Source organism: Brachyistius frenatus, unplaced genomic scaffold, assembly GCF_029030835.1.
Source record: "Brachyistius frenatus isolate BFR_SWC_R1_liver_20210118 unplaced genomic scaffold, ASM2903083v1 Contig_27, whole genome shotgun sequence".
NCBI lineage: Eukaryota > Metazoa > Chordata > Actinopteri > Embiotocidae > Brachyistius > Brachyistius frenatus.
Genome location: NW_027210626.1, coordinates 2,606,780 through 2,618,279, shown reverse-complemented (window position 1 = coordinate 2,618,279; position 11,500 = coordinate 2,606,780). Strand labels below are relative to the sequence as shown.

Here is an 11,500-nt window from a genome sequence, read left to right as displayed (position 1 = left end):
TAAACCGGGCAGATCCGTGGAGGGAGTCGCAGGCGATGAAACGCCACCAAATACCGTCCCTCGTTATTATTTCACTCTCTTGTTACGGCGTTTCACTGCACTTACAAGACTATTACCTAAATACATGCACATCTTAGGAGGAATGAACACGGTATGTACAGTCTCCGCAATACTCGCTTCCGCTAACAGCCTCCGCTTTGTTCAGGACGACGCGAGGCCTGCAGTACAGTTTGATAGGCTGCTAAGTGGGCTAGTGTAGTTCTGGTTTTCAGATTTGTATGTGTCTGGTTCGGCTCTCGAAGCACGTAATCAGAGGATATGTCTTACGAGCACGACTGATACGATACGGCGCCAGACACCAGGAAGCAAAGAGGAGATAACGCGTGACTTCGCCTTTATTTTAAAAGGGATAAAGCTGGTATGCAACAGTCGAAGAGATGTGCGTATATGTTTGGGTATTTTGCATGTCGACCCTAAAGGCTTAACAATACTTTGTGTTTGCTTCCGTCAGATCGTCTATCACACAATGAAAACTCCTCCCCTGCTGCTGCGGTTGTAGCGGGCACCATGCTGGATGACACCGGTGACGAGGTGCAGCAGTCTGGGCACTGCTCCGACTGTGGATGCAGTTTCAGCCTCCCACAGCCCGACTCTGACCCTGATTTCTCCAACACCCCTCCTAAAGAGCAGGGCACAGGCGGTCCCACTAAATGTCCCTCCTGTCAGGCAGCCGGCAGCAGCCCCCCGAACTGCCGACGGCAACACCGGCGCGTCCGCCTGGACCCTCACAGCTGCGGCCTGTGCAACAAAACCTTCATCTCCTCCGCCCACCTCACCCTTCATGTTGCCTCTCATAACAAGGAGAGGAAATTCAGATGTAGCACCTGCGGCAAGTTCTTCCATCAGTCCTCCCACCTGATGGCCCACAAGATCATCCACAGCGGAGACAGGCCATTTAAATGCCCGGATTGCGGTAAGACCTTCGGCCGCGCCTCGCACCTCAAGACTCACCGTCGGCTCCACACGGGCGAGAAGCCTTTCAAGTGCACCCACTGTGACAAGTCGTTCACCCAGAAGGCCGGGCTGCTGGCGCACGTTCGCCTGCACACCGGTGAGAGGCCGTACAAGTGTGAGCAGTGCGGTGAGGGGTTTCGCTCCTTGTCTCTCCTGCTCTCGCACAAGGCTCAAGAGGCAACCGGACGGGCCAAACCAGCAGCGGCACCACCGCCCAGCCAGCCTCAGAAGACGCAAAGCAGCAGCACGGAGGATCTGAATTGTGGGGTCTGCTGCCGCACCTTCGTACGCTCGTCATACATCCGGCTGCACATACGCCTCAACAAAGGGCAGCGACCTTATCACTGCAAAGTGTGCAACAAGACCTTTGTCAAGCTGGATACGTTCGTGAGCCACTGTGACAAACACTTGAGGCAGAAAAAGGATAAAAGCAAGGAGGTCCAAGACAAAGTGGTTAAACCTCCACTGTTTGTTCCAATCTCCAAGCCTGCGTCTCCTGAGCCCACTCAGTCTTTATCCTCCGAAGTCAACACGCGCTCCAAAGCAAAAGCAAAGAGTAAAACAGATCCGTAACCAGGAGGAGATAGTCTTAAACTAAGAAATGTGTCACAGCAGTCCTGCGACAGCACACAGTACCAGGACCGTCGAACATTCAAACATCACCTCACCTCTTATCAACAGATCAGATGTAAAGTTTGATGTTTACAAAAGAGAGTTGGTCAAAGAAAAGGAAAAAGAGCACATTTGTAGTCAAAGTACTCCCAACATATCGTAATTTAATTTGCATCAACAAGAGTTTACTAATTGTACAGTTATTTTATTCAGAATAATTAATTTAATTGTGAACAGTTCATTATCTGTGTAAGTGCTACAGTGTTGTGTTTTAATGCATGTTTTAGCACAAAAAGGCAAATGAATTAACATTTGTAATATTTCAGTGGGACATTGTTCATTCTCATCTCCAACCCTTGTTATTCATGGTTAATTTGTACTTTTCTTTAATCCACACAAGTCCGCTGGCATGTTTGTACAAATTACAAACAATGTAAATGAAATGCTTATTGTAGAGCAATATGCATATTGAGTGAAATAAACATAAAAACATAGCGTGGTCGCGCTAACCTTTTCTTTTGTTGCACTTCAAGACTGAAAATATCTGAAAAACAAATTGATGTTACAGTTCAACTTAGCATTGCCTTACACTGATCCCAATGAGTATTCCCCCACAGTTCATTCTAAGAGGTCAAGTTCTTCTTTGTGAAGCTCCAAGCTCCAAGGTTGTCCCAACCTAAGGAGATGAAATAATAATAAAAAAAAAAAAAGTGAATAAAACAATCCACCGCAGTCTTTTCACATCCCTCAGATAAAGAGAAGACGTTGCCTGGCAGCGGTCTGGATCCTCTGTGCTGCTGTTAATGTTCCAGTGCAGGGTCACGGTCATGTGGCGTCTCCAGACGGGGTCCCTGTGCAGGGCGATGGTTCCACTGATGGAGTCTCCAGCCTCGACACGGACCGGCATGTCCAGCATGAACGGAGTCTGCTTCCAGTGTGTTGGCCTGAAGACAAACATGTCTGATTAATATTCAAATATATTACAAATTAATAGTGTTAAAGCTGTTTTTGTTTTTCTTTAACTCAGCGTTAGGTCTGGTGTTCCGCTCCACTGTGGCACCTCCTGCCTCCAGGACCTCAAAATGAACAGTGAACCAGGTGGTGAATCCATGGAAAACACCAGATTTTTCCACGCAAAAATTAAACTGACCCTTCATTTCCTGAGAAACCAAAGAGCGTCCGATTAGTTCACAAGGTACTACTTGTTGGAAGTGCAGCAGCTTCTGATAAAAGGAAGCCACACGGTACCTCCAGGTCTGCCACTTTGCAGAGTGTACATGTCCAGGCAAATGACGTCACAGGAAGCAGCGAAGAGGTCATCCGGCTCAACCAGGTGACTGAACTTGGGCTTGGTGAAGAACTCCTGCTGTGCCAAAGGCCTGCAGGGATGGAACATGACTCAGCACCAAAGAGAAGCAAGTTTTCTCCTGCAAACAATTTCTAGTATGACTCAACAGGGGAAGGAGAACAAATAGAATTTATAACTTGAAATACGAGGGGGTTCTGTGAGTGTCTGTGAAAATAATTACAAAATGATGGTATGTGATGTACTCTGTAATGGAATAGAAAAACTGGTAAACAGTATAGATTGTCAACCTGTTCATGCATTTAATCATAATTATTACAGTTGGTCACATCTGTCTACCTAAATATGGATTATAAAACTACATGCTGAGGTAATAAAATAAAAGCAACATCTTGTGAAACTCTTGTCTTGAACAGTCTCATTCTTTTTAGAGGTCAGAGCTGACATGACTCACTGATAAATGCTGAGGCAACAATTTGCATCTAATATTCATGTATTAATATCCTTTAATCACCCTTCCTCTGGGTTGTTTTATGACTGCTGTTCCATTTTATTGGAAAATTATTCTGTGTTTAAGTATATGTAATCTTGCTTTTCAAGCAATTAATTATCTCTGTTTGTTTAACGACTAATTAAAAAAGCAAATTTCTCGTCTCTTTTAACCTGCGAGCCACGATATTTCATACACACATTAAGCATAAATGCTCAAATCCCTGGTTTACTAATATAAAATGAACTTTTATGACTGATACGTGCAGTTGAGTTTTGTGAAAAGAAATAGTTTTTCTATCAAATTCATTTTTATATTCTCGATGTGTTTATTTTATTGAAAGTGACCACATTATTTTTAATAACCACAATGTGTTCATTTCAAATGAAAGAAAACCTTATTGTGTTATGGTTGAAAAGCAGTAGCTGCGTTCGGAGGTCATTCTGCTGTGATAATCACTCCGATTCCTCCCGTTTTACAGAAGTCTGTATTAACAAAGAGAGTCATTGGGAACGAAAGGACGGGGCTTTCTCTCATCAAACAGAAAGTGACCGCCTTGTTTTAAACATTCAGGAACATGAGGTGTAGCGTGATGGATTTAAAAAATAATGTCAGAAGAAATGTTTTTGCCTCAGATTTCAGATTTGCACTGAACCTCTCTGCAGTCTGAAGAATGAAGTACCTTGTTTTTTGTGTGAAGTAGAGTTTTGATCTTTGTCTCAGTGTTTGGTTCCTTACACGCCTGATAGTTGCTCAACGTTATTGACTGCTGACTAAAGGCAGAAAGAAACAGTTTTAACAGTTTGTTGCTCACAGTGAATGTGACACATGGCCAGTTTGACTTGAACTTGAAGTTAAATGTTTGTTTCAATAACGTGGTAGCCACATCTGTATCTTTTTCTCTGATGATGTGTGTCATCCCAGCAAATGTGAAATGGCCTACAAAAGCAGCATCTTATTACACTAAATGTACCAACCTAATCTTTAGTTTCCTGAAAAAGGAGTGAGTATAAAAGAATATAAGCTGACTAATGGCTCTTACTGAAGAGGGGTGAAGTCTAGGCCATAGGGCCGTTCCCAGAAGGACATTTTTTCTGTGTAATAGCTGTCGGCCTGACATGGCACCAGGGCGAGGGCCGCGGAGGAGGGCCACATCACGCCGCCGTCTCTGAGCCAGCGGTCCCTGGCCTGCAGCACTGACTCCAACATGAACTCAAACTAGACCCGGAGGGAAGGGGACAAAAAAACCAACATAACATGCTCTATTAAAACTTGACTGGGGTTGAGAGTGTGAAGAGTTTGACCCAATAGAGTCATAATGCTGAAATAAAACCTTCACACAATAATTTAGATTTTAAGTACGAGGATTAAAAGTTACATCGTTACCAAGAGGCAGTTACCCATCCACTCAAGACACCAGGACGTCCACCTGCTGCGGCAGCTCCACCGCCTCAGCTCGCCCCCGCAGCACCGTGACCACCTCCTCACAGCCGTCCTGCTTCACCAGCTGCCTGGTGTACTCTGCCATGGAGCTCGCCTCCACCGCCTACAACACCACAGACACACTGCGTTTATACCGTTTCATCATGTAGCACCACTCCTCATCCAGCAGATGGGAGTGTAAGTACACTAATGTTCAATATACAGTATCTGAGGAGTTGTGGATATTAAACAGGGATTCTGTTCCACTGAGTAACTACATTTCTTTGGATTCCTACAAAGTTTATTTGGTTTGTTTTGACTACTTGTAGATAATTTTTTTGTTGTTGTTGTCAGAAACTGATTGAGTTATGTAAATGTTGATGATACTTGTCAGTTCCTCACCTGCTTACAGACTGAATTGTACCAAACCAGCACCCTGTGTGTTACAGAGTCATGTGTTTTAGTAACTTTTCCATCAGTCACGCTGTTAACATCACCAGTGAGGGTTGAGCCAGCTGAGCTCAGAACAGGCTGATGATGCCGTTCCCACAGCCGACGTCCATCACCACTTTGTTCTTTAGGGAAGAGCTGTTGCAGAGAATAACCTGCCGGTACGTCTCGGTGCGCCTCCTGTCTTGACAACATCTCCAGGTGAAGCCGGTAGTAGTAGGTAGGAGACACAATCAAATAAAATACAAGTCATATGATTTAGGGAGTTGAACAAATGACAGTAAAACACTACAACAGGTGGATACATGTAATCAGAGAATACTGGCAATTGTGATTCTTGTTTTATACCATAGATTTTTTTTTTTTTAAATATATATTTTTTATTAATGAGAGATAAATGCAGACAAAATATGCAACCATGACATAATAAATTATTCCAAAATAGTTTTATTCAGTCCAATGCACAAATCAGTTCTATAACTCTGACCTGTTTGTTTTGACTGACGAAGACAGTGATGAAGAGGCAGAACAATACAAATAAAATGGTAACTGTGAGAAATGACAAAACAGACAGACAAAAAAATAATTTCCTCACTAAACTATATTTAACTCTTGGTCTCCACAGTCTTTCCATAATATTTCAGTTTTATTTTTTTGGACCCACATTCAGAAGCTGTTGCCGAGGCAACAACTAACAGAGTCAACGGGGGACTTTTAGTAGTTTGGTGTAAAGAAACGATAAAAGGTTTGTTTTATTTTCCTCCTCCTTTTACTACCATTGTCAGTTTCCTTTGTGTTCTCTACCTCACTACAGTGAAATTTGAAGCTTATTTCAAAGCACTAGACACCTAAATACAGCACTGGGCTGCAAAAAAAACAACAACAACAACAAAAAAGTGGGTAAGTACTTGTATATCCCAGAAGATTAATTGTACCCTTGAATGTGGATTTGGATATGGACTCAGATTTCTGGAATGGCATGTGTTTTGTCACTGTTCAACTTTACTACCATCTACTGGATTTTAAGATGTATGGTGTTTAGCAGGCCAAATGTTCTCGTAGTTAATAGATATGAAAATTAACTTGTGGATCTGTCCTGTGATTCAGATCTGCTCCAAAATGAAATGGATTCTTTCTTGGCTCATGTTACACCCTTTCACCAAGTTTCATGAAAGTAGAGCAGAGTTTTTCAGTGATTCTGCTGACAAACAAGACACCCAACGAAAAGCACATAATCTCCTTGACTGAGGTAATGTGCACGTATAAGAACGAGTGCTGCTTTTTCTTTACAATCAAATTAATTTGTCATTAGATATTAAAATACTACTGTGTACCTAAATTATTAAACTATAATACACATTTGTGATATAGTCATCAGTTTAGTGCCCCCCCCCCCCACCACCCTCTCATCAAAAAGCAGAGGAAATGTTGAGGATTCTTACACTTATACAACTATTTCTTTCCGTTGTTTTTAATGTCCCCATGTCTCTTTAAATGAGTGCAGTTTTTTTTTGGACTCACTGGTTGTTTTTACTGAGAATAAAATAACCATAAATATTATTTTTTTTTATTAGAAAACAAAGGTAACAATGGACACGTAACATCACTCTATAACTTGAAAAGTAAAAAAAAACATCGGAGTGCAGTTTCAACAGTTCGCATCATAAATCCTTATAACACCCCTCGCAATTCGAGAATCCGAGTGTGCGTTTCCATGCTGTTGCACATGAAAAATTTGATAGAAATCTTTTCAGAAGCACGTCACACGTTCTTGGTTCGACGTCTCAGCCGTCTTTCGACTTTGACTTGAGAAAGGGTTTGTGGAGCACGTCAAAGAGTCGTCTCGCCTGTAAGCACAAAATGTCAACATGGTAATTCAGCAGATGTTACATCTATGCTCTGTACTGTATATTAACATTCTGCACATGCAGTTGTCCTCACTTTCTGTGGTCCGAGTCCTGGGCAGAGAACCAAGTCTTCCTTTGAGGCACTGATGATTCCCTCTACAGACTGTAAAAAAAAGTACAACTATAGCATATCTGTATATCGACTGGATCACTCCTTCTGAGAACATCACGAAATGAAACTAACAAAGCAGAGGCTGACTCAGATTGCACAATCAGCGTGGGTGCATTTACACCAGTTATTGTATAGAACCGATCTGAGGATGGATATTTGCTGCACAGAGCAGCTAATGGAGTGAAAACACTGTTGTTCTTCAGTGATACTCACCGAGAAGGTGGATAGCAAGGTGATGGCATCAGTTTTGTTGACAGACTTCACTGTGGTCAGGCAATCTGTAACCTGAAAGCAAAGAATCCAGAAATCCAATCAGCATTGCATTATTCAAACGCTGCAAGACTTTGGCAAATGCTGTGAGTGCATATCTAAATTTGAAAATAGAAAAGGATGAAGCCACACACCTTCGACAGATAGTTTTTTTCCACTTGCTCCTTCAGGAGGTCGGCTGGTTTCTTTTCATACGCCTTGTATGTTTCAAGGTAACGTCCTGCCTCCTCTGGACTGACATGTCAACATGAAGAAAATAGAGAACAAAAAGGAGGAAATATGTTAAAGTGTTCTTCCAAGGCTTAAATCTATCTCTGCATCTAAGCCAGAGAAAGAAAAGCAGAATAAAACAACTTATTTCAGGGTTGTTAGAATAAAATGGTTTAACTATCAACCACGTGTACTCATTGCAAACACAAAGATATATTATGCAACACATTCCAAAAACTGAAATGTCTGACTTCATCCTCTGATCAAACAATGTTTTACATTGTGAGACCAGGATCACGGACACATCGTCAAGGAGTTCAAACAGTTTCCCAGTAAACTCTCGTGTTGTGTGTTGTCTGTTGCAGGTTTTACCTCCAAGCCAAGATGAGAGTGCAGTCAGCCATGATGCAGATGCGTGCCAGCTCCTTTAATGCATGATGAGGATCTTTCTGTGACCAAAAAACCCCCCAAAAACCCTATATTAATTGTTCTGGTTTTATGAATGATTTTGTAGGTTTGTTGCAAATACTGATGTCCTGAAATGTTTAGTTTGAACCAGACTTTTCCACAGTTTCTAGTATTAGTCACCTCTGAAATCTACGTTTTCCTCCACACAGTGCCTAAAATAGTCTCCAGCTGCCAACTGCACACTTCAGTTACACAACAGTTAGTGAAACTGATTCAGCTGAGGCCACATGCGCTTCACAAATCACTAGATCTGCATGGATAGCTGACATTACAGCTCTCCTTCAATAGTTTAGTGTTCCGTGAAGGTCATGCTGACATTACCTACCTTAGAGCTCGTATGGTTAACTAGCTAGCACACGAATGTTTCTATTATTAACCAGGTGTGTTCAAGGTTTTTTTTTTTTTTTTTTTTTACATCTCTAAACAGTGAGCTGTTCAGATGAAACAATAGTAATTAATAAGACTCGCTGTAGCAGGAAGCTGTGGGCAGATGTTGGAACAGCCCCTATTGATTCCCGGTGTGAACACAATAAAGAAGTTTAAATGTAATTTTTGGGGTATTAAATATCAGAATAATTTAAACAAAATTCACAGTAAGTGTGGAAGTGGGAGATAAATTTGAAACACATCTACCTCATAATATTCTTAAAATGTAATTAAATACCTCAATATACCAACATTTATTTGTGGTTCTGAGAGTTGTCAGAAGTAGAGTGGGAGGCACAGCCTTCAGCATTCAGGCCTCTATTCTGGGCTACCAGCTCCCTGTTTCGTTACAGAGGCAGACCCCGCCCTAGTTTTAAAGAATATACTTAAAACTCTCCTTTTTTTTAAATTTTTTTAATGAAGCTTATAATAAGGGTTGGCTAAAATGACCCTGAACAATCCCTTTGCTATGCTCTCTTTTTGATATTTTAACACTGATAATGTGATGTGGTTGTGTATTCTTTTCTATTGACTGTAATGGTAATACATGTGTAACTGAATGGATACTCTGCCTTTATGCAGTTGTATAGCAGTACTACATTTTTTTTAACATGACACAGATATTTTAATGAGGTTGTCTTTTAGTAAATTCACTGCAATTGTAAAGCATATTGGGACCATGTTGCTTTGTGATGTTACATTGTAAATAAAATTGAATAGTTAAATTGAAGATTTTAAACATAGACATCAATTACAATATGAGCTTTGGCTCTGATAATGACTGGATACGGTATTCCCTGCTTGTTTGATACCTAGTAATCAGAACGGTACGGAGTCACGTAACTCAGCTGTGCAAATGTCGACTGAATTGATTTAAATTGGCGGTGTGAGTTTGTTACTTACCACATCGACTTGAACCAGCAGCACTCGCAGGATGAACGTCTGTCCGAGCTGTTTCAAACGGTCATGGATATAGTTTGGGTTGAGGTTGTAATACCTCAGACTTTAAGCCACGTCCAGAGCCAAAATTCAAACAAAACACAAAAGAGGATAAAAGTCAAGAAATAGTTCATAACCACTTGTCACATTTGAATATACAAGTCTGTGCTCTTCTAGAATAATTCACTCTGTATGAGAATGGGCTGTTAGGACAGGAAAAAAAAAATGCATGCAACAAAGTATACACTGTTTTTGCTCCTGTAAGTACACAAACACCTTTTTAGATGTGTCTCTCTCACACTCACACTCACACTCTCTCTCTCTCTCTCACACACACACACACACACACACACACACACACACACACACACACACACACACACACACACACACACACAGAGTTTGTGATACAGGAACACCCACCTGAGGAAGAGAGCACAAGTTGTCTGTCCCAAGACGTAGTCTGGCACAACATCTCCAAATTCCCACGGGACGCTCCTCACAAACTTTAGAATGGGATTTCCTCTCTGAAAAGGTCAAAACAAACATGTGATGTGTTGTTTACCATCCTGCACGCCTGAAAACTCTTTATTTCAAGCTAATCAAGAATAATAACTGGAATGTTTTGCATGAATATGGGATCATTTTTGCATTTTCCTGTAAAAACCCAACACCTGTTGTTGCTTGAGGCAACACATTTCGATGCATACCTGTCGTGGACTGACTACAATGCTGCTCCCAGAGCCCACTGGTTTAGGACCCTGGTGGAGACTTGGATCTGACCTTTGACAGCTCCCCTCTTTTAGGTCTGTGCCAGCCAGCTGAGTCTCCTCACTCTTTTCAACCATGTCAGATTGAACCTCGGTCCTTTTAGAAAAGTCCTGAACTGTCTCAGATCCTCCTGCTGCGGAGGACAGCGACTCTGGCTGTCTTTGGCTCACACCGGTACCCGCAGGACCTCCAGTCCTGAGTAGTTTGGAGGGACCGCCTCTCTGCGGAGCAGCGGCCACATCGTTTTTACTCTGGACAATATATTGTGCATAGGACAAGGGCTGCTGGTCCACTGACTCAGGGACAGGCTTTGCAGTTGAGGAAGATGTGTTTCGTCCTGTGGTTGAAGGCTGAAACTGCGGCTTTGGCTGGAACACAATCACATTAAATTCACAATTACGGACCGTGAATTACAGAATAAAAAACAAAAACAAAAAAAAAACACACTTGCAATGTTAGCCCGGTACCCTGAGCAAAAGTTTGCATCTCTAAATTGGTAAGCTAAAAAAAAAAAATATATTTTAAAATAAACGAGCTGCAGCCAGCTAGCACATAGCCGCACACAAAGCACAGACCGGTGTCCTTTCTTTGGTGAAAGCAGAATCGTCCAGGTTTATGTTGAACCTCTTCTTCATGTTTTTCGACTGACGGAGACCTTTTAAGGAAACACATGCCCCAGAATCACTGGCTTAGTTTAACTTCTAGTTACGGTATTTATTTATTGACAAATGCCAGACGAGGAAGAATGGCTGAGATACTTCCGGCTCAAATCTACCACAATAAAAGCTCAGACGCCCCGAAACTTAAATTCGGAATAAAACTGCCTGTTAATTATTAATGTTAGTTCATAAAATAAATAAATTCATAGAATTTCTCACACGCGAATCAACATTCAATTTGGAAGGTTTTCAAAGTTACTTTTAATGATAATGAATTGTAACTATTACGATCCTGATATTTCAACAAAAACAATGCTGAAAAAAAGTATGACGTGTGTCTTTTGTTCTGATCTACTGACGACATAAAAACCAAACAGCACATTTTGTGTAGCGATGGAAATTCATCAGAAATGTTTTCAATGAATAAAAATGGGAAAATCCTGT

At 41.5% G+C, this 11,500-nt stretch overlaps 3 protein-coding genes across 4 annotated transcripts; 1 reads left to right on the top strand and 2 right to left on the bottom strand.

Moving 5' to 3' along the window:
* The first annotated feature begins 8 nt into the window (after window positions 1–8).
* Window positions 9–2,480, top strand: LOC138620926 (zinc finger protein 678). Of its 2 annotated transcripts, none has more exons than XM_069698584.1 (2): window positions 9–151; window positions 512–2,480. In XM_069698584.1, the coding sequence occupies exon 2, from the start codon at window positions 568–570 to the stop codon at window positions 1,585–1,587; it is 1,020 nt and encodes a 339-aa protein (XP_069554685.1). In that variant the 5' UTR covers window positions 9–151; window positions 512–567; the 3' UTR covers window positions 1,588–2,480. The 2 variants fall into 2 exon arrangements, with proteins under 2 accessions (XP_069554685.1, XP_069554686.1); XM_069698585.1 differs by having other exon boundaries at window positions 9–418.
* prmt2 (protein arginine methyltransferase 2) lies at window positions 2,155–6,275 on the bottom strand. Its single transcript, XM_069698423.1, is given in 10 exon segments — window positions 2,155–2,170; window positions 2,355–2,570; window positions 2,650–2,786; window positions 2,875–2,889; window positions 2,891–3,005; window positions 4,465–4,640; window positions 4,809–4,832; window positions 4,834–4,968; window positions 5,342–5,478; window positions 6,230–6,275. Coding segments are annotated over 10 exon segments (1,017 nt in total).
* A 573-nt stretch (window positions 6,276–6,848) lies between these two features.
* Window positions 6,849–11,278, bottom strand: ercc1 (excision repair cross-complementation group 1). Its single transcript, XM_069698581.1, has 9 exons — window positions 10,973–11,278; window positions 10,337–10,765; window positions 10,050–10,153; window positions 9,591–9,690; window positions 8,166–8,242; window positions 7,718–7,817; window positions 7,527–7,598; window positions 7,236–7,304; window positions 6,849–7,141 (listed from the first exon to the last, which is right to left on the bottom strand). The coding sequence occupies exons 1-9, from the start codon at window positions 11,030–11,032 to the stop codon at window positions 7,079–7,081; spliced, it is 1,074 nt and encodes a 357-aa protein (XP_069554682.1). The 5' UTR covers window positions 11,033–11,278; the 3' UTR covers window positions 6,849–7,078.
* Window positions 11,279–11,500: the final 222 nt, after the last annotated feature.